The sequence below is a fragment of the Dysidea avara genome, chromosome 7 (assembly GCF_963678975.1).
Source record: "Dysidea avara chromosome 7, odDysAvar1.4, whole genome shotgun sequence".
Classification (NCBI taxonomy): domain Eukaryota; kingdom Metazoa; phylum Porifera; class Demospongiae; order Dictyoceratida; family Dysideidae; genus Dysidea; species Dysidea avara.
Window position 1 is genome coordinate 31,092,097 of NC_089278.1, and position 24,074 is coordinate 31,116,170.

The 24,074-nt window shown below is 36.2% G+C and overlaps 1 protein-coding gene and 1 long non-coding RNA gene across 2 annotated transcripts; one reads left to right on the plus strand and one right to left on the minus strand.

The window, feature by feature from the left end:
- Positions 1-6,431: 6,431 nt before the first annotated feature.
- On the plus strand, positions 6,432-20,311 carry LOC136261172 (uncharacterized). Its single transcript, XM_066055145.1, has 3 exons — positions 6,432-6,544; positions 6,945-7,281; positions 19,742-20,311. The coding sequence occupies exons 2-3, from the start codon at positions 6,952-6,954 to the stop codon at positions 20,309-20,311; spliced, it is 900 nt and encodes a 299-aa protein (XP_065911217.1). The 5' UTR covers positions 6,432-6,544; positions 6,945-6,951.
- Positions 15,610-17,839, minus strand: LOC136262386 (uncharacterized). Its single transcript, XR_010704186.1, has 3 exons — positions 17,752-17,839; positions 16,434-16,505; positions 15,610-15,920 (listed from the first exon to the last, which is right to left on the minus strand). It is a non-coding gene; the product is annotated as an uncharacterized lncRNA (long non-coding RNA).
- Positions 20,312-24,074: the final 3,763 nt, after the last annotated feature.

Genomic DNA, 24,074 nt, shown 5'->3' on the forward strand with positions numbered 1-24,074 from the left:
TTGATAGTATACAATGAATTAAATTTGTTGTGATAACATAACTATTTTGGAACACTGAAGGCAAGGTTATTGTTACTACTCCAATGAGATACTGATGACAAATCTTCTTGAAATCTTTGAATGTCCATGCAGCTCAGACTTAAAAGCACTTTGTATCATCAGCAAAAATAGGCGTATTGAATGAATGAATAGCAGAGGGAAGGTCATTAATGTAGCTAAATTAGAAAGAGTAAGGGGCCAAGTATACTTTCCTGTGGTAGCTACACATGACAATACGGGTAAGTAATTAGACAAACAGTTGTTGATAGAAACACATTGTACCCTATTGTATAGGTATGATTTAAACCACTTCCAAAGTGTGCTAGTGCGCATGACCCCAATGTTCCAGAGTTTCACCAATAGTGCATTGTGCGGCACACTGTCAAAAGCCTTTCAAAAGTCTATGTGAACAACGTCCACTTCATCCTTGGAAGTTACTGGGTGGGGCGGATATAAAAGTAGCTAGTTGTTATAGGGTTGATGTGTATACGAGTTACTCTGGAAACCAAATTGACAAGGGGTAATACATGCACTTAGCCACAGTACCAATCATCTTAACATATATGCAGGTATGGAGGAATGGCCAATGGCCGAGTATTTGGTTAGAGTTAAACAGATCAATCAATCAATCAATCAATCAATCAATCAATCAATCAATCAATCAATCAATCAATCAATCAATCAATCAATCAATCTCTTTTGAAACATACTGCATAACAATTAAGGAAATGGGTCGGTAACTACACACAGCAAATTCAAATGGATCGATTTGACCTCCATGGGTTAATTTAAACTGCAGAAGTTTTGGTTAAAATGACCATCTAAAAGTGGTTGTAACCAGAGTAGGTATTTGAACTAAATCAGTCAAAATAACCAGGGAAGGTCAATACAACTGTTCACTTAGGATGTTGAAATAACATAATTATTTTGATGATTTGAGTGTGAATTGTCAAGTCTACTATGGTAAAGTTTAGATGACCAGCTACATGGTTAAATTTACAGTACACTGGCCATTATAACAGTTGTGTTACATCCCACAATCAAAAGTGAACATGGAGAACATAGGTTTTAAATACAATTTGAAAACTCTATAAGACCAGGTATGTTTAAAGTATTAAAATGCAGTATATGTAAGCAATTATTGTGAGTATGTATCATAGATAGATTAATGTATGTTATTACTAATGATGACTGACTTGTTAATTAATGTAAACAAACAAACAAATAAACAAATCTGTTGTGACATGGGTTAATTTTACCACAGATGGTTAAAATGACCATGATGGCAAGGTTATTTCAAACACCTGGCTAGAGGTTGAGGAGACTATAGAGCATCTGGGTAATATGACTGTATCTTACAAAGTTAAAATAAACCAATACACCCTTGGGTCATTACTACCAAAAAAATTGGTCATTTGAATTGCAAGTAAAACAACCCAAAAATTTGGATCGTTTGTACCCATTTGAATTTACAGTGTACTTTTTGACAGATGTTTTGTCACCAGTTTGTGAATATGGCATACTTTATTAAGATTAAAATCAACTCCTCGCATGAATTAGCTCGAGTGTTTGGCGTTGAGACGTCCAGTGGCGTAGTCAGGAATAAATTTTTACCGAGGCAAAGTTTATGCATTGACCTAATTGAAAGGGCCTGCTTCTGACTCAAATGATTCACAAATACTTTCAAGTATGGGTGGTACAACATTTACAAGTTGACTCTCTGGTTGGATGGAAGAAACAGTTTCAGAAGACTCAGAGCATTTTTCTACATGTCATAAGTAATGCTCCAGTTTAGTTAATGCTACAGTATACCATGCTTCAACCAGTTTAATTGCATTCAACTGGCACAAAAACTGAATTACTCCAGAGATAGTTTGAGTAGTCAGGCCATCCATGGACTGCAAGGAAGGTCATAGTCATGCACATTATACTTGTTATTGATCTGATGTGATATTTAAGTCAGAGATTATCTCTTTCATGTGATGCTCAACTGCATGTGCTAAGCATGTTAAGCTAGGGACTCTGGGGGCATGCTCCTTCGAGGAAAAGTTTAAAAATATATGCTTTGAATTGACATGTGGAGGCTATTTTTCATTGGAATTTTTGAAAAGTAATTCAATAATAAATGTAAATGATTCAGACCAAGCAATATAATGAGTACGGTCGCTAATCTGTGCTGAATGCTCTATAGAGTATATTACGGTGACTGTTCTATTAGAGTATCTCGATCTTTTACAATGTATAGAATCTACGGCTATAGTACTAAGCAGGGCCAGAGCCTACGCCTACGGTGACACAGTGCTGGACCACTTTCAGCTACTTCAATTACAGTATTTATTTTAATACTTTTTAATGCAGTTCAGGACTGCATTAAAGGTCAGTGGGTAATAGATACCCACTGCCAAAGAAGCATACATACAATACAGTGCAATAACTAATAATTACAACTGTTAGTTACTTATAATTACAATAGATAGCTAGAGTTTGTTAAAAGTGGTAGAAATTGGCGCTCTAGAGCAGCGGTGGCAAGGGCACAAAAGGTGAAATGTACAGGCTCTCTCAGGGTTGAAGTTATTAGTAAAATGCGACCATAAGTAGGTAGTTAAACGATATTTAATTGTGCTGGTAGATAGTGAAAGATCAATGACTGGTAAGTAATTGTATAGTCTGGCTATCCTGTTAAAGTAAAAATGATGTTGTGTTACTGATGATGTCCTTGGATGATTCAGTTTTTGGTTAATCCCAGATCTGGTGTTGCCTCTTGCAAAAGTAATGTAGTTGTAGATGTTAAAATCATTATCAGTGGGTGACTTTAATGATTTTATTAGAAACAGTATATCTTGGAGTTCGTAGTGATAAATGAGAGGCAGGAGATGCAATTGTTCCAGTCTGAGTTTGTATGAGGATGTATAATCGTTAAGAATATATTTAGTGGCTCTTCATTGAATGCGTTCTAGTGCAGTAATGTCTCTTATTAGTTGAGGCCTCAATAGTTGTGAACAATATAATAGTTGTGATCTGACTAGTGCTAGGTATAGACGTTTCTTTGCCTCAGCACTGTTAACCTGGAATGTTCTTCTGATAAGTCCTAAGGTTTGGTAAGCTTTCGTACGTTGTTATGGTGTGCTGACCAGCTGAAGTCAGATGTGAATGTTACTCCAAGATCTTTATGCTGTGCTAGGCATTTAATAGGATTTCCATTGATGGTGTATGTAGGGGGGACTGTTGTAGTCGAGAAGAAACGTAAATGAATAAATTTGGATTCGTTGAAAGGTAAGTCAGTCAGGGTGCTCCAATTAGAAGCTCTGTTGATATCAGTTTGTAACTTTGCGGTATCTACACGAGATCTAATTGCATATAGAAGTTTGGTGTCATCAGCGTATATAAAAGGAGTTGCAAATTGAATGAATTCGGGTAGGTTGTTAATGAAAATGACGAATAACAAAGGTCCTAAGACACTTCCTTGGGGCACCCCTGAATGAACATAACATAATTCTGACAGTGAATCTCCTATCTTGACACATTGATAGCGATTGTGTAGATATGCTTCAAACCACTGTCTTGCTTTACCAGTTATTCCAAAGGTTTGTAATTTGCCAAGTAAGTGGTGGTGAGAGACAGAGTCAAAAGCTTTCTTGAAATCCATGTATACTACATCCACTTCACATTTGTTAGGTTCAAAGACTTTTTCTGCAAATACTAGTAGCTGCTGTAACGTAGATCTTCTAGGAAGGAAACCAAACTGGTGTTTGGTGGATTGTTCTCTGACACGATTAATTATGTTATTATACACAATTCTTTCTAGAACCTTCGATAAAATACATAACAGTGAGATGGGTCTGTAGTTGCTCACAGAACTTTTGTCCCCAGATTTGTATACAGGAACCACACAATGAGTGCGCCAGTCAAGAGGAATAAAACTGCATGATATACTCGTGTGAAAAAGATGGCAAATTATATGAAGTAGTGGCGCTGCACAGTGTTTGAAGATTTTTGGGCTAAAGCTGTCAATGCCACAAGCTTTGGTTTCGTCAAGAGATATAAGTAAGTCAAGGACGTCAGAATCAGAAAACAGAATATCTTGAACATGAGGAGTGACACTGCTTGATTGTAAGTCAGATACAGATGATGTTGAACCTGTAGATGTAGAAAAAACTGAGTGGAAATAATTGTTAAATAGTTGAGCTTTTTCCAGGTCAGTGGATGCTGATTCATTTATGTGGTACATTTTAGTAGGAAAGCTTTCTCGCCCTTTGATACTTGATATATATTTAAAAATTTTGTTACTATTACTGTGAGCATAATTTAAAGCTAGATTTGTTTCATAATCATGCTTTGCTTCAGTTATCATCTGTTGTAATTCCCTTTGTAGATCCTCCACTTTAAGTCTTTTCCTTTCTGTAGGATGTCTCACAAGTTGTCTCTTAGCAGTGCGGAGGCACTTGATTTTGTGACGGATTGTAGGGTTAAACCACTTGGGATGATTTGATTCTTTGATAGAGATCTTAGGAACATATAGATTTAAAGCACTATTTATGGCAGTTTTCAGGTATAGCCAGATAAACTCGACATTTTTAGAATTCAATGCTAAGGTAAAGTCATATTCTGTAAAGAATTGGTTCATGTCCTCCCAGTTAACTTTATTGTAATCTAATCTTTGTATACGTATTTTTGTAGGTTTGCTGAGGACATGGTTAATGAGAAGTTTTATCAAATAATGGTCAGATGAGAGGTTGGGTGGTAGATTTGTGCAGGTTTCAATATGTTGAAGGCCACTAATATTAGACAAGGCTATGTCTAGGGTGTTCCCAGCGCGATGCGTGGGACCAGTTATGCATTGAATCAAATTGAGTCCAAATACTACTTCTGCGAAATCATCAGCTGTGGGGGAACTACCACTGTAGATACTCCAGTCTATGTCAGGAAAATTTAAATCTCCCAATAGCTAATACAATGTTTTGGATACTATCGAATGAATTGAGGTATGCCATGAGTGAGGTATTATATTGATCAGAACAGTTAGGTGGACGATATATCAGACACATGAGCAAATTTGGGTCTATCTCAGCAGAGACTATTTCTAAATCATTTGGAGAGGACAACTGCGTTACTGTGAGGAAAGATTTGAAAGCTAATAATACACCACCACCTCTACTATCTCGATCTTTTCTTAAAACAGTGTAGCAAGAGGGAAATATTTCATTAGTAAAAATGTTAGTTGAGAGCCAAGTTTCAGTTACTCCAATTATGTCAAAAGATTGAGAGTACACATACGATTGAAAAGCATTAATTTGTTTATTTAAACTACGTGCGTTCCATAGGAGAACTTTGAGATTACTGCTGCCACTTCTAGTATCTGATTCATTGAAACTGATAGTGTGATCATGTGTGTAATTTGTAGAATCATGAGCTTGTCTGTTAGGTAGTCAGTTTGATGATGAATCCATTTGAGTGGGAGAGTCATGGTCAGCAGTAACTTTGTTGTGGGTAGCATCTATTTCTATTTCATCTCTATCTTGTTGAGACCGAGACGGGACAAATACTGTTATTGTTATTATCTACTTTACCAGTTAGGCACTGGAGGGTGTACACAGAAGGCAGAGCCTGTTCGAGGTGTTTACCCATAGCCTAGGAGCCTAAGCGAAAATCTTTGAACTAAATATCCTGAAGTGAAACGGGACAAATACCTAGAAGGGCTGAAAAAAGGCAACCCCATGATCCGCAGGCCACCCAGATTCCGGCCAAGCGCCACGCTCGGAGCCAACTTTGGGGAGGCCACCTAAGTAGGGAAATGTTGTTGTTATTATCTACTTTACCAGTTAGGCACTGGAGGGTGTACACAGAAAGCAGAGCCTGAATCGATAACTTGACCATGTAACTTATTTCGTATGTAGATCTTGTTGTTATGCATTTTGATATGTTTGCGTTCAATTCCCTTGTCAATTTGTTGCCGTCTTACTTTAAGAAGGAGTGACTCTACAAGTCTTTCTTCCTTGGACATAAGCAGACTCTACAAGTCTTTCTTCCTTGGACATGTCAGGCTTAACTCTTATGTCTTTAGGCAATGCACTGGCCTTAGATAACAAAAGTGAAGAGTCAACAGCTCGATTGAATCTAACTAGTATTGGTCGAGGTTTCTTGGAATTATCACGGTACCGTATAGTATAAATGTTTGAGTAGAAAATCAGGAGTGCCTATACTCAGGTCTGCTCGGCCTGTTGTTGAGATTTTTTTACCGAGGCAGCTGCCTCGGTTGCCTCAATGGTAGCTACGCCACTGACGTCTACGCTGTTTAGCTCGCTGTTACATATAGGTCATAAGCGCACAGCGCTTTACATTGATAGGGTGTGGCATCATAGATAATATACGCGCCATATATTATCTATGGTGGCATTAATGGCTTCAGTCCTAATTTCATGGGCCAAATATAGTAGTCGAATGGTCCTGTGATTCAGCGATCTCAGTACGAGGCTCAGCTATAGCTTGCTCTTTCCGTCATTGTCTGGTGAGTTCGAGCGCACTGACTGCCGGCGTAGTGTTTGTTCCTTGCTCAGTGAAGCCATTAGTCAGCCTGGGCAAAGTTGATTTATGATTTGTGATTGTTTCTAATCCCCACCAGAATCACTTTTACCTCAACTCCTAGGAGAAACAAAGTATTAAATCAATTTGAAGCTTGCCTGGCCTCAGCTAGACTATAAGCGTAGCTAGCTATCTAAAAATTAACTAGCTACGTATATAATCAAGATTAATTTTAGCTAAGTAGTTAATTTAACAGATGCCTATGTAGCTACTGTAACTGTGTGCATAAGAGAAGTGTTTAGCACTTTTTCATTATACTCAGTCAAGTGCCAATTGTGTGTTATCTAGCTGTTATACGTTTAATTATTGCATGCTTGTTGCTACAGACATAAAATGGGGAGTGCAGGGATTGAATTAGGCTGGAATGAGTCATTGAGTGAACCACAGGAGTCTACAGGCTCTGTTCCGTCACCAGTACATATTTTTGCAAGGAGATTTACATTTGGTCTCATTAGAACGATATCATCCACTAAAACAGAACATGTCAATCCCATTGCCTTGCTGAAAGTCCATCAAGTTGTCATCTTGATATGTTCAATATTACTGATGATACTTTTACTGCAGATACCAACCATCTTGTATTATGCCGACCCTCCAACTTTCAATGGTATTTCTTCATTTGCAATTAACTTAGATATTGAAGTAAATTTCAAAGATTGTTCGGTAAGCATAATGCATTAACATTTGTTTAGTAGCTATAGATAAAGTCTGGAATTAGTAGGCAAACGAAAGCCAGCTCAAGCACAATAATTTTTATTTACATCATGCAGGTACCTGATCTCCTTATATAGATAGTACTTAATGATGTACCTGTATGCATACCCAGCAAGTGATATCACACTTATGTATATAAATTTAAGTAGCTAGCTATATGTGTTATTATTTTTGGAAGTTAGTTATTAACAATAAAATTATTTTTGCATGGAAGTTAGTTATTAACAATGAAATTATTTTTGGAAGTTAGTTATTAACAATAAAATTATTTTTGGAGGTTAGTTATTAGCAATAAAATTATTTTGACTGAAAGTATGTGGTCAGTGTGATGACAATACTTTGCCTAAAATATTGCTTTTCGGTATAGCACCATGGTATAGTGTAATAGACTGCATGGTATCTAGCTAGCTATTACTTTTTAGTACTGTTACATGATTGTACAGCATCCCTTCATTTTTCAAATGCATGTTATACTGTTATATCTTGGATGTGCAATTGTGATGTTTGTATCTGCATGCCTCCACCTAATCAACCAAGTACTGATATATGGTAGAGAAATGCTTTGTATTTAATAACATTCTAATAGTAAAAGGGAAAGTGGAGTTTTAGATGAATTGTTGTGGTGCATATCGTATGACTTGACATTTTTTCATTTCATTTCTTATTGTTAATATTGAAATTATGGATACCATGATGATGCTGGTATAGTATACAGTTGTATACAAACTGTTATTGTGATGTAAATAGGTAATACATCAAAGTATATTCACTATTGCTCATCATGCAAGTAGGCAACTAGCTACCAAACATATTTCATTGGATAACACTTCTGGGTTGTTGTATGGATTTCACAAGGAACAATATCGCAATAAACAACATGGTTAACAAGTTATATACTTTGCAAACTTAACTATCATAGCCACAGGATTTACGCTCATTGTTATCCTCAATGGCTTTACTTCACTTTTCATATTTCACAAATAAATTTGCATTTTTATAATTACTTTCGGCACATGAGCAATTGTTCAGCAAAAAATGTATGCATTTAGCTGAAGCATTTTATTATAAAAAGTGGGAATAAATACATCCTTAAAGTATGCTAAATTTCACAAAAATCGAGTTATGCATGTGCTTTATGATGAATAGAAATTAGTCCTCTCCCAAAAACAAAGAAATTAATGAAATCTAGCTTTGAATTAGGGCTTATATTTCAAATTCGTGAGGTGGTTTTATCACTACCAGATACAGTGCATGAAATTGCCATGAAAATAACCATGAAATACCAATGAAAATACCTATGGTTTATCCCATGAATTTTAACGTTTCATGGGTACTGCACCCATGAAATCTCTGCAATGCCATGAATTTACCATGAAAATCTGATCTGGAGACGCATTTCATGGCCCATGAAACAACCCATGCTATACCATGAACTGACTTTCATGGTACATTTCATAGGGGCGATTTAACATTTCATGGAAAAAACATAGACGTTTCATGGCATACTTCTCTGGTAATTATGGTATTTGTTGTGCCAAAGAGGTCATCTATAATACAAAAATTGTGTACTTTCAAAAAGGGACCATGGGGCTGTACATGCATGAAAATACTTTTTTCTTTTTCCTGTTAATATACCCTCATGGTGGTATGCCAGCTTTCTTGGCTTATATCATAACCGTTTTCCTGTTATAATGCACATCACAAAAACAAATATTGACAAGCTCTATAGCACAACTCTAATGGAGCAGTGATCCCAACATACCAAATCTGTTGAGAATCTGATACAATTTGCAAAGTTTTGGATGATTATTTGAGTAAAAGAAAACATTTTTGTTACACCTGCAGGATAAATCACTTAAGAGTCTTTCCATGTCAAATCAACAAGGAATTTAGGGTCACCTCTCGGATTTTGACGAAACTTGGTGTGTTTATAGTACCTGTGGTGCTTATCACTCATGCTAATTTTTAGCTCCATACATTCCATAGTTTCTGATTTATGACCACAAATATTTTGAATATTTCATGAAAATTTGGTCCATCTCTGGTTACAAAATCAACTACAACTTTGTACTGTGTAAATATTTTTAAACACAGTTTTCACTGATGGAAGACTGTTGATTGACCTTTCCAGTGATCCCTAAATTATGGGATATCTACTTAATTATGGTTCAAAAGTCCTTCATTGAAAACTTTAATCCTTTATATTTTGAAAAATGCTGCTTGAAACTTTTCAAATTCTTTTGTGAATAATGATTGGGTCATAGTCTATGTTTGATAAACTTTTTGTGGTGGGACCATAATGGGCTCAAGAGATATAATGAATTATGTTGTGGTGTGTGGAGGAATTTGCAGGCTATTATTGCTGTATTGGAGTGTACACCTCCAATAACCACTCATAACAAGGCCATGCCAAGTTTGTCTTACAGAGTGAAGGTGTCTAAGTACATTGAAACCTGTATTAGAGACCACCTGTATTGAAAGACCATCTATAAGCTGCAGCTAATTTAATTTATACTTTAATTGGATCTTAATGTATAGCACCAAAGCATCAATCTTTTCTAGCAAATCCAAAAATGGTCCTTATTAGACAGGTTGACTATAAATGAGATCATCATGTGTCCATAAACACATTAATGTTGTACCATCTCTTCTGTTATACCTTATTTATTAAGTAAAATCTTACCGTAGTGCACTTATATACATATCCCCACTCTACACTATTCAAGTTACGTACATGGCTACATAGGTACAACAGACCTCCTCAAAAAGGATATCTGGGTACCTTGATAGCCTCATGATCTCACTTTATAATTGTACGTACATTTTGGACCCAAGGCAAGTCTGTGGTTTCTCAAAAATGAACACTTTATCAATGGTCCAGAGAATAGAAGAGTTACACTGTATATAGTAGATGCATTACTTGCACCAAGAGTTTTTATATTATTAACACTTGCTTGCACCTCAATGCGTGATTTATAGTACTGTAATTACTAAAATTAATGGTTTTTCAAAGTATTTTGTGTTCACGTTATGAAGATCAGTACAGGTAAATGTTAAATATGTGGTCAACATGTTTACTTCCTACGTGAGTATGTGTATGAATTTATGACTTGATCTTCAAAGTGGTCGTGAATGTAAAGTAATGTAGTAATTAATTTCACACATTGAGGTACAATTAATGCATGTACGTATATGGTAAAACCCCTCCATTGTTAGGACCATAATAAAGTGCTCATATTACAGAAGCCATAGAAGTATTTTGGTCTAAATGTATGTGCACCGCTAGAGTGGGAGTACATGCAGTGTATAAACAGGTGTCCTGGTTATCAAGGTATTCAGGTATCCTTTCTGAGGAGTTCTGTTGTATGTATCTATGCAGCCACATACGGAACTTAAATATGGCTAAATCCACTACAGTGGGATTCAACTTAATAAAGAAGGTACTTGTGAAGAGATGGTACAACATTTATATGATGTTTAGGGACACATGTTGGTCAGATCTATAATTTATAGTCAACCTGTCTAATATGGACTACTTTTGGATTTGCTAGAAAGGGTTGATGCTTTTGTGCTATACAATAAAGAAGTATAATTTAACTGCAACATATAGGTGGCCTTTCAATACAGGTGGTTACTAATACAGGTTACAATGTACCTAGACACCTTCACTCTGTAAGACAAACTTGGCATAGCCTTATTGTGAGTGGTTATTGGAGGTGTACACTCCAATACAGCAATAATAGTCTGCAAATTCCACCGCATACCACATCATAATTCATTATATCTCTTGAGCCCATTGTGGTCCCACCACAAACTTTTTATCAAATATAGATTATGACCCAATCATTATTCACAAAAGAATTTGAAAAATTTCAAGCAGCATTTTTCAAAATATAAAGGATTAAAGTTTTCATTGAAGTACTTTTGAACCATAATCAAGTAGATATCCCATAATTTAGGGATCACTGGAAAGGTCAATCAACAGTCTTCCATCAGTGAAAATTGTGTTTAAAAATATTTACACAGAACAAAGTTGCAGTCAATTTTATAACTAGAGATGGACCAAATTTTCATGAAATATTCAAAATATTTGTGGTCATAAATCAGAAACTATGGAATGTATGGAGCTAAAAATTTGCATGAGTGATAAGCACCACAGGTATTACAAACACACCAGGTTTCGTCAAAATCTGAGAGGTGAACCTAAATTCCTAGTTGATTTGACATGGAATGACCCTTAAGGGAATCACTGCAAAATTGGTCTGTCTATATATTAGCCCGGCATCACAACTCAAACCTTTTGTGGTATAAACGAAGCCATATATGTGACAGCTACAGAGTTACAAGGTAATATACAATTGTGGGGGTCAAAATACTCTAACAGAAAGTCACTGAGCAGCAAAAAAATGCATAACAAAATAGTAAGAGTTCCTCAAAGTTTAAACCAGGGATTTCCTCCCAAATCCTTCCACTGTTGTCAGCCCCAATTAGCTCACTTAATTTCTATTTTATGAACTAAAATTCAAATACTAAATGTTTATATATTTTCATAGATCTACCAATAGATTGTTCTATGTGAGTCCTATTAGAAGTCCTCGGAAAAAAATGTGTGCACTCTATAAGAGTATTACTGTACAAAAATAAGTACCAGATGTTCAAAAATCTACAGTACACTAAGTGCATTACCATTGTAACTAACTATGTTGATCGTTGTGCCTGCATGTAAAGAAGCCATAATAGCTAGCTTTTGGAGTATTTAAAGGTGAAATCCAAAAAAAAACCAGCTAAATATTAGTTGTGCATGGATTGTATTATGACAAAATTATACATATAGTTAGTATGCCTATAACACTAGCATTATGATTCTGGGATATCTATATTATTATGTTCAAACATTATTGGCAAGTTTATGTTGCTTTAGTAACCAAATACGGTATTACCTAAAATGTCAATGTTGCAAGTTCTGAGGCGGTCAATACTGTTATTATAGATATAATGTTTGTTCATTAGTTTGAAAGCAATGATCAATAACAATGTACCGCAGGATGGGAAGGTTTTCATTTTTATTGACTAGATAGCTAATGATATTATAGATAGCTTTCATGGCAACTTTTCTTGGTACGCGTTAGCTCAAAAGTTCCTTAATTGCTACATTCAGCCATCAGTGGTACAAAAATAACATTAATTTGGTAAGGAAAATAGCAAGGATGAGAAAAAACTAATATTAATAATAATAATGATACATTTTTGCAGCTTAATCACCACATAATGATAATATACACAACTACACAGCAAACTTGATAATTATGTAATAGTTATACCACAGAAACGAGTGCTTTGCCTGATATATATGCACGCACCTGAGGGCCGCAAGCCCGAGGGCAGGTGCATATATACAGGCAAAGCGCAAGTGCCCGTGGTATAACTAATATGTTCTACTGAAGCATGCAGACTTACCTAATTGGCAAAATCTTTAGTTGTTATGCCCTTCTTTTATATATGGAACCAAGTAAGCTGTGATTGTGGGATTGAATTTTGCCAAACAAGCTGTGATTGTGGAATTCAATTTTAATACATCAAACAGTACTTTGATTTTACTTTTGCTAAAATAGTCATTTTAAGAGACTAGTGTTTAATATGTTTCTTTAATTACTACATTTACAAAATAAACAAGTTGATGTTGTGCTACTTCTAAAAACCAGGCGCCATGCAGCTAGCTAACTCATCTGCATAGATAGTATATGCTACTACTGTATGAATTAACCAACTACAGTATGTATTATACAATAGGGTAGTTTTGGGTTGTGCAATAATATTATTAGTTAATTCTCGTATTTCATAATTCATGAAATTTTTGTAATTCATTCAATTACGTTGCTATGCACTGCTAAGGAAGCACTTATTAAATAAACTGCTTTTACCAACTGAAAAATCTTCTAAACTGTTTTATAGTTTGAGTATCATGTTTTTTTCCCACAAATTCTCTCGACAAAGCCTCAAAGCTCCTCTTCATTTTCGTTCACGTATGTAAGGGATACGCCGCTTTTCAACTCGAAGTGATAGGCTATTCCTGGTAGTGTACGAAGCATGCACCATTGTTTTTCAGTTGTTAAATGCCTGAAAACCTCGAGCTCAAAGGGAAAGTAGTTTACAAAGTCTGAGGAAAGTCGCCATACCTGTATTTCAGTCTGCCAAAAAGAAGAGCAAAGTTTACCTGTGCAGAAGTTTAATACAGACTTCATTTCGCTTTTAATTCTTATGTAAAAGCTGCTTTTACCATTATTTATGATTTTGTTCACATGGGTGCTTACAGACAAACATTTCAGTAAACCAGGCACGCCCACAGCCAGCTGAAGGCTGGCTGGTGGCACGCGCCTGGTTAAAAAACAAACTACTGTTGATGTATTAAAATTGAATCCCACAATCACAGCTTGCTTGATTCCTAAGACGATAACAGCATAACATCAAATAAATCTGATGATTTTTGGATATAGTGTGCACTCCTATTAGGTGTGCAATGTCTCAAGTTAACAAGATATACGCACTGGTAGCAGTGCGTATATCTATATATACCACTTTAGTGTGGGCGTTCAAAGGCACCGCTTGGTGTTTAACTCACATATTATCCAGGAAATATCATGGGGAAAGCGGTTTTCCAATGACTTTGATATCCAACCAGTTCAAAGAATCGATGAGCTTTGACTCGTTATATTGAGCAACATAGAGCTTTGTATTGTGGGATTCATTTTTGTAGTGGTTGCTAAGCTTAGTACATTTTCTAAGATAGACTAGTTGGCTGTTACTAAGGATAATGAAGGCACAAAATAATTGTTTGGGCGATTGTGGATGCGTATTTCTACCCACCGCATATCAGCCTTTGAACAGACCACGGAACAGCAAGGCTACTACTGCTACGTTGAAATAAGTTGGTAGCTTACAGTCTTAAGTACTTAACTTAATATAATAACTTACTTACTGTCCCAATAGCGAAATTAGTTGGCTTAACTTAGTACAAAAATGATAACAATATAAACTCCATCCCACAATCGCAAGTTTTCTAACATTGCGTGTTGAAGCATAGTAACGTATTAATCATGTTTTAATGTATGGACAACATTTTAATGGCTATTAGCCCATGCTATTAAAACCACGATTGATCTTCAGATGCTACTGTGTGAAACGAATGGATGAGTTCTCGTTAGTTCTTTCACCTATAAGGTGAGTGTGCCCCAAGTGATATATATCACTTATACCATGGCTGCTTGGGATTTTGCTGACATATACACCTGCAGCCCTCGGGCTTTGGGTGTATATATCAGCAAAATCCCTTGCAGCCATGGTATCAAGACTCACAGTAGTGAGTCGCGCGGCCAGTAAAGCAGAAACGCGCGCCGCAGACAATAATGACACGACCACTACGTGAGGATTTTACAGGAACGAACGTTGTCAAATTCGCCCGTCCTGTAACTCACCTGCCACTTACGCTATCCCTCTGAAACTCTAGAGTTGAACTCATCGTGTCACTAGTAACTACCACACAAGCAGTGAAGCAAATCCATGCCAATTGTTTCGTGATCGAGATTGCCGACATCAAAGGGGAAGTTTTTTTTTTTTTATCGCATGCGGTTAGACGTAACCGCAGGTGTATGCCTTGCGTTCCTTTGTGCATTCCAAACATTGATTGCCCTGCTATCGCTTCAGTATTCACTAAATCGCCTCAAGATTCACATCATCGATTTCACCATACATGATTATCCTACAGTCGTAATTTCTGCACCAAACGAAGTTTCAGTCGTCCTCAGTCGACCTAGAGGCCAAATACAAAACCCAGATTGTTGTTTTCCGCAATACTCGCTTAGCATGTAGGGCAATGTGTCTTTAAATTGTTCTAAAAGTTTTGTTTAGATTGAAACATATGATTTCGAGAATGGCTAGTTTGAAATTTGAATTTAGTCGCCCCCACGTAATTTGCTGTCTCTAAGAATTTTACTCGGAATTTAAAGAATGACGCAGAGCACAACTGCGGTCACTGGGTATTGATGAACTGGCGCTCTATGTAGTTAATCAGTGCATAAAGCCACAAAGAAGTGTGCTACCATAGATTATAGTCCACAGATATAATCTATGGTGCTGAATATACCATCGTTCGTTTTTAAATTTGAATTTAGTCGCCCCAACCGTGACGTAATTTGTCCTCTAAGGACGCGGCTTAAAGAATGACACAGAATACAACTGCGGTTACCAGGTTTTGACGCAAGCTGCGAGTAATTAGCACATGTAGCTAGCCAATTGTCACCATGCATTATTGCATTTTATAGCACCCCCACAGAAAAATTACACATGTAATTACAACATACAGAGGACACATGAATGCCAAACACTTTTCACAACAATAATGTAAGAATTGTACAATAATGACTGTAATATAACAGCTATGAAATGTTTTCCAGTGGCCCGCCATGGTAGCAAGTCTCACATGACAGCATGTATATTCATCCAAGCACAATGGGAGTAACACGTAAGTATGATGACAAGTTGGTATGACTCCATTTGTAGAATCCAGATGAGTGGGTGTGGCTCCAGTATGTCTAAACAGTTAACAAACATTCCTGTTATAAATACGTGCTAGAGTTGCAATATAATAGCATAGTATTTAAATGCAACAATACATAGTCTCCATTGCATCACTATCAAACAACACTAAGTGGAGGATATTGTTCATCTCTAGTATGTACACTCTATCAGTAAAAACCTGTTTTAATGGCCACCAGTATAGAAAGACAACCTCTCTTGAAAAGCCAATTCTAATTGAGAATTTATACACTGTTACCTGCTTATTGAGTGAAGGTGGCAATAAACAAGTTTCACCGTAATTTATACACATGATCTGATCTGTATATTCTGTCAGTGGATGAGATCCACTTGGCCAGGACAAAATGTGACCCAAATGTCCTGGATGATCCATACTCAACCCACTTATGACCCAGTGGCACAATGGAACTGACTATTCATAGAGAATACAATTATATTTATTTCTAAGATGTGCGGATGTGTGGACACATTACAACACATTACATGTACATACAAGACATGCTACGTACTGTTTTAGCATTTCAAGTCACCACATTATGTACAGACCAGTCAACAATGCTTCATAGTGCCCATCAGTAAACCTGAAGAAAAGTTACGAAAAATAAAAATTCACATAAGTACAATGAAACCTCATTAATATAGCCAGCTGTGGAACCAAAAAATATGGCCTGAATAACAAGGTGGCCTTATGAATGAGATCATAAAGTACTGCTTAGCTATATTTGGGATCTACTAGAGGTGGCCAATATAATGAGGTGGTCTTATTAAAGAGGTGGCCGTAAGTGAGGTTTCACTGTAAATACAGTTCACAATGGTGAACAATATTAATGGTTAACAATATACACTGAAACCTGCAGGTCACTTCTTGTGGAAGATTGCTCTCTACACAAAATGACACATTTAGAGATTGTATTTAGATGGATGATACAGTAACGCATTGTGACTTCAATACTCGTGATGTGTCACTGCTAGGCAGCAATCATATACACGGCACTGCCAATGCACAACATCGCACTTGCTCGCACACACAATTTTGCTCAAGATTTTACAAATTGATAATTAAGGGGTGTGGAAACTAGCTGCTCACTCGAAAGACTGTGTGGCAGCTGTTTCCCTTCTGTACAAGTGGCCACCAAGACAGGTCCACTGTGGATGAAAGCCAGGCATTAGATATTTGGTATTTCATGTGTTGAAGGCATTCCAGGGCTTCCGGTAGTCTCAAATCTCACCACAGTTAACTCAGGCAGTGTTGTGGTCACCACTAAACCACTGGAATGCTGTTATGTGAAAAATATATCCTATGGATAATGACTTCATCACTTTCTTCATCAGGAGCTTATAAGGACCAATAGTGAAACTTTTTACACTTTGGGCTGACAGCCAACTGCCTAAGTCTGAAGCAGTGCCTTTGGTGCTCTAACAGATTGGCTGCCCCCTTGCTGCCAGCACTCACTGTCTCATACGTTGTCACACACTAAATCCATCTCTATAGCCAGTTAGAACAGCATGCTTCTTACCTTTTGTAAGGCACAAAATGCAGCCACCTCTTTAAAAAGCTAGGTCAGAAAATTTTGTCCCTACGGCCTGAATAATGACCAGCTTTCACTGTACTATTAGTGATTAGTGATCATGGAGGATTATTTATTAAGATACTAAGATATTCAAACGCTACAACCTCTAAATATAGCAGTAAATTTTTTACCCTGGTCCAATGTCTAATAATCGTGAGAGACTCTACTGTGACAAATACATGTTTATCATGATACGTGCTAATCGCCTTTTTACAATTAAGTTTTACAACACAAATACATGTATAATTAAACTCACCAATTGTGACTAAATCCCTTCAACACGAAAAGACAAGTAATGAGACAACCTTGGAGACAACAGCCTCACAAGCCTATTCTGGTGCGCTTATTTAGTAGTAGGTCTAATATAAATTTTAAAGGCGTTTATTTACAACAGGACATAATTACGCGCCCCTCTATTGTCTCTGTACATACTTGCCTTTTCTTTACTATTCTCATTTCATTTCACAAGATCTCTTGGCAGGGGCGTAGCTTCTTCGCTTAAATTAGTCAATGCTTGAAGTAGATCGAGATACTCTAATAGAACAATCACATTTCTACAAGTGCCATATTTTTATATTGTGAAGTATGAAAGTAGCTAGTAATTTAAACTATACAATCCAATGCTAAGCAGAAGTTGTAACTATTGATTGCTGTGTTACAGCTATTTTGTGACTGCTCTAATAGAGTATCTTGATCGTTTTAATGCAGTACAAGATGAAAAGCAAAGTGTTATTAAGGGTTTACTAGTTAAAATGGGTGTTAGTTGACTGCAGTTGCATGCCACTAACAGGGCCGCCCAGAGAAATTAGGGGGCCCAGGGAAAAGAGTTAAAGAGGGGCCCAGGGGCAAGGAAGGGTCTAGATCCTGACTGCTCTATTAGAGTATATCGATCTTTCTTTAAACAGGCAATCAAGGGGCCCCTTTTGGGCTGGGGCAGGGGAAAATTGTGCGTAGCCCTGGCCACTAAAATTACAGTTATATTTTAATATTCTGTCACTGTAATCTGGGGTTTCTGTCAAAACCATGGAAACTCACCTACTGTTATCAACAGTGCATTGCTTATTCTAACAAAAAGTATTGAAATCCCATCCAAAAACAGCTTATAGCTGTAAAAAAGTGCGCATCCAAGTAAAGCAGAGTTAGCTGCGACAAAAAGTAATGATATCATAATGCGGCCATGTGCGAGGTGTGCAAGTTGTAAAATTCATATTAGCTAATCAGATGATACAATGTTATTGTTAAAGTGTTAATGAGAACTATGTGCTGCTAGTTTATAAGTGTGTGAGCATCTTCATAAATGCCACACAAATTTAATTCTCAATAAAGCAGTGTGTATAGATTCTCTGATAGCAATAAATAGTTTGAGTTTGGCCGCCTTTCCTGTATACAGCAATGCTACGAACAAAGGAAAGGTGGCCAAACTCAAACTATTTGTGACCGGGCCTGCGATAATAGGGCATGTGGGCACATGATTTTTGCCTACTTTTTCACACTTTCATCACTCATAGCATTTTGTACCATAATGCTATGGTATTGCAATTTTCAGCTCGTAGTAAGCATTTGATTGGCATCATGATGCAAGCTATGGAATGGAAATATACATTTCCAATACTGAGATATGACCTGTAGAGTGATGGGGTATAGTTTGTGCCCACATGCCTTGTTTTCGCAGGCCTGGTCACATTTATTGCTATCAGAGAATCTATACACATTGCTTTATTGAGAATTAAATTTGTGTGGCATTTATGAAGATGCTCACACACTTATAAACTAGCAGCACATAGTTCTCATTAACACTTTAACAATAACATTGTATTATCTGATTAGCTAATATGAATTTTACAACTTGCACACCTCGCACATGGCCGCAGTATGATATCATTACTTTTTGTTGCAGCTAACTCTGCTTTACTTGGACGCGCACTTTTTTACAGTTATAAGCTGTTTTTGGATGGGTAACTATTACATACACACTGGTGGCAGTGCATATATCTTGTTAAGGTAGTGTGTAACGAGATATACACATTGCCTAAACGAGATATACGCACTGGTAGCAGTGCGTATATCTCGTCAACATTTTGAGCCAGTGCAATATGTGGTATATGTGCACTGGCTTTCCTTTGATCTGAGGTGTAAAAGTGCTACATATACATATACATTATGTTTTTTATTCCTCTGTTAAAATTTGATTCATTATTGTGCAGAGGGTACGTATATTTATATTAACTAATTTTTTTCTTGCATAGGCTTCCACAGCATCATCATTGGTCAATATTTCACTTGGTGAAGTTTGCCCAGAAGTTCCACCTTTAACTACACAGGATGAAACATTCTATCAACTCTGTTTGAGTCAATCACAGTCATTAGTACAATCAATGCTCTCCATAAATACAGCATTAAACAATGATCAGTGTAATTCTTCAACAGTTCCATTTTTCTGTAATGCCACATATTCATTGTGTGGTGATGATACTTACATGATAGACATTTTTGAAGAATGTGTACAAGTTCGTGATAATGATTGTGCTATTGAATGGAGAGTACTGGAAAACTTCTTTGATGTCCCAATCCCAGATTGTGGGAGTTTTTCTGGGGATGGTAACTTGAGTTTTGCTAAAGCCCCTCCACTCAACTGTTCAGACCAGTTTGATGTTTTCTGTGATTCAATGTGTCTACCAGTGTGTTCAGAATTTTCCCAAACATCTCATGATGCTGCAGTCACTTCTAATGCCTTAACAATCCTGTTTGAAGTTATTGGTATTATTAGTGGAATAATTACTCTGATTGCTTGTGTTTTTAACCGGAAAACAATGTAAGTGTGTATTCATTACATACATGCTACATATGTTTCTATATATGCCTCTAAACATGGTGATTTGGGTTACTGTGGAACCTTAATCATCATACAGTACGATAGTACTGTATATTAGGGATCATGAAGGTTTGGGCTTTTCTGGCCAAAATACCACCCTAAAATCAGTCTCACAACACCTTTATGGTACCTTGGCAGTACTGGTTAGGTAACCAAGTCCAAACGTGCCTTCAGTATGACTTGAAATGCCTCCGATAGGTTGCTACAAAAGTTAAATATTTTCCACTGAATACCTGATGATGCCTTCAGATAAGTGTAACTCAATAATGGCTAAGGCTACAGGCTTGATTTTTTAAACTGCTCAATGTTGCTTCAGCCCAACAGGTGCCTTCTGCAGTACATACAATACATGCTTCGTGGTGTCCTCTTTTATGTCCCATTTATCTTTGCTGACAGTGCAAGATGTCAATTTGTAGTAGTGCCATGTGATGACTTTGAATTCCCTAAGTTTGTAATGGAAACTGTCTGAGTTTTCCATTGTGACTGTAATGATTCCAGAGATCCTTCTCATAGTGTCTTCATTTGTATAGTGCAACTGGGCATAAACCTCCAAACTTATTTTACTTACTCGCCCACGCATTTATTTCTATATGCCACTAGATACATTCTATAATGTTTTTATCCTTTCATGAGTTGCTTTGCTCATTAGTATTTCATATTTTTTTTGTTTTTTTGTGGTTATACATATTTGCAGTGTCTCAGAGCGTACTTTTATAAAGTGTGGTTTTCAACAAATTTCATAGAAAAATCAGTAATCTGACTTTACGATGTCATAAAACAAAAACTAAAAAGAAATTTACAAAACCCCTACTACAAATTTTAGGCATGTCTATCTCCTTTCAGAAAATAATGAGTATATGTAAAAATTTTGAAGTATGTGAAACTAGATACATTTTTTCGAAACGCTATGAAAATCACAAAAATCACCATGACTTACTTTAAAAACATTTTTTTACAAATCTGGTACTATGAACTGTCAGGCTTGATGAGACCTTTCATCTACTAGAAAATTGTTGAAAAACTCAAAAGTATATAAAACTAGATACAAAAAAACCAAAAACCATAAATATACCATTTGCGAGATAATTGCGGTAACCTTTGTACAAATATGTACAGATACATGAGTATAACCATGTGCAAAAAAAACAGAATTAAGATGTGTGGTGTATGTCTCAAGTTATAACCAGAAACATGAAATTTAACTTTTTGGAAGTACATGCCTGGTTGCACTATAACGCTGTGTGTAACATAGCTGAAAACAAAGCATAGCAGCCACTTCAATATTTGGGGTGTGCATTCAGGAAAAAGCATAACCCTGGTGCTATTCTTTTTAATGTGGTATGCACAGGCTCTCCAGTCATAATAATGTTTCAAAAAGGTGAATAAACAAGTATAAGGAAAAAGTAAGAAGTTCCATTAGGGATCATACAAATAAAGAGTAGTGAAACAAGGGAGGTTGACTACTCCTGGAGATATACTAGTGGACATTTAATTCCCGATTACTTCAGTCATGGGTATAAATTGAAGTAGGGATTTAATGTCCACTAGTATATCTTCAGGTGTAGGTATAGACTAAAGTAGGGTCAGGTGTAGTATTCCTAATTATAATGGTCCAAAGTACTGCCTTTCTAGAACATATCCGGGGGATTTCAGGAAACCCTTTTAAAATAATATATTTAAGTTTACAGCACAGTAAATTATGCTATAGCAGGAACTTAATTCCTTGAAAGATCTATAAAGAGGACATGATAAATATACTCTAATAGAGCATTCATATAAATATCATGTGTAAACAGAGTTTTTATTTCAGGGATTTCCTTGGGAAAGAAAACTAACAGACCATGTAAATATTAATGTGTATACATCAGCCTGTACTGCTAGCCTGTGGTTTTCTTGTGATGGGAAATGGATTGACCTCCTGTATTTTATTTATATCACTTTAGTGCACAAGATACATACTTGATAGAAACATTGAGTAACTGTTTTTTTTTTGTTAGTGCATGTTCATTTGTGCAGAGCAGAGCACTGAGTTATAGTGTTACTATCACAAATAATGTACATGAAAAAATGGCAATTTGTTGAATTTTGAACCATCAAATAGTAATTTTTTGAGATCTCTCAGTAGCTGAGGCTGCATTTCCAGACTCCTACATTAGTATCTTTATAACTGCTGTTAGAAATTCTGTGTGGCTACATGCTTGCATATTTAAATTAGCCTAAGTTTATATGGTTATGTACAATCATTCAAACTTTTTTGTACATTACTGATGTTGAGATGGTTATAATATCAGTTTAGCAATGATAAATATCTAGTGCAAATATCTTTCTTGTTATAGTTAGTATTTTTGTGTAGCAATAGTATTATTATATAGTTGAGGCATGTGCAAAGGGACAAGCAAATCCTACCACTCTAATATTGCTCACACTCCAGTTGTTGTTATATGTAACCGGGATGCATAAAGGGATCTTCCATACACATCCAATTTATCAACTCTGATGTGGCTCGTAACATCAGTCATTGACTTTAAATTTGGTCAGGCAACATAGCTTAATGAATAGACAAAATTTTAGGTTTATGTCTGTTGAACACTAAATTATGACTTTCAAGTTCAAAGAATTTGATGTGTGTGGAAGACCCCTTTTCACAAATCCAGTCACATATAACAAGTTGTTCTACTGTACTTTACAACAAATGCTATATTGGATTTATATGGTTAGTGGCAATTCGGCATACTGTGAGGTGGAATATAATGTTGCTGTAAGACCATTGCATAAAGTCTCATATATATAAAGCAGAATGTTGGGGGGAATAATGAGTCTATCAGTGCAATCATCTAGAATTTTGCAATTTTTTAAACTAACAATGCCAATTTTACTGTAGCATTTTAAAACCAAATTTAAAAAAAAACCTTTTTCACTTGGGCTACCAGTGCTCCTGTACCCTCTTAGAATTGTCTATGTACTTGGAACATAATTATATGCTAAACGTATTAGAAGCATTTTTTGCTTTTCACATGCACATCATTATTGGCCTTAAGAGAACTTCTTTCAAGCTAAAACTTTGCCAGAGCTTCACTTGCCTATGTAAATAATAGTAAAGAATTCTGAAAAGATGTGATCATATGAATTCCAGATCAGCAACTGTGTATACTATGTCTTTTGTTGAGGTAAACTGTAAGACAGTGATGCTGTGAAAAGTGTAAGCAAAGCTGCTTAGTTAAATCAAGAGTCCATAATAAGAGACTCTTGGTTAAATGTTATGAACTGGTAGGTATGTATAGATTTGCGTCAAATACTCTAAAAGTCTTTTCACATTAAATGTGCATTGAATGTGGATCCAGTTGTGGTCAGACTGAAAGTGTATTGGATGTGCATCAAACCATTTAGTTAGGTTCACTTTTGTTCGAATTTTATGGGGATTAGCATACCTATACATTATTGGAAAATTTAGGGGATCAGGAATCTGAAAATCAATGTTTGTATTTGCACAGATTTCTGCAAGGACAGCATTTTTAAATTTCAAAGTGGTAGCTACTAAAGTAAAATTCCTGGTATATCAATTTCAATTTAACATAAAAGTTCATAATGAACTCAACGGATTCTCTAGTGACATTTTTCACATCCCTATTCATTAGAGGTGATAGTTAATCATGAATAATTAGAATTTTTACAAATGGAATAGAAGAGCTTCTATATTATGCTGCAAA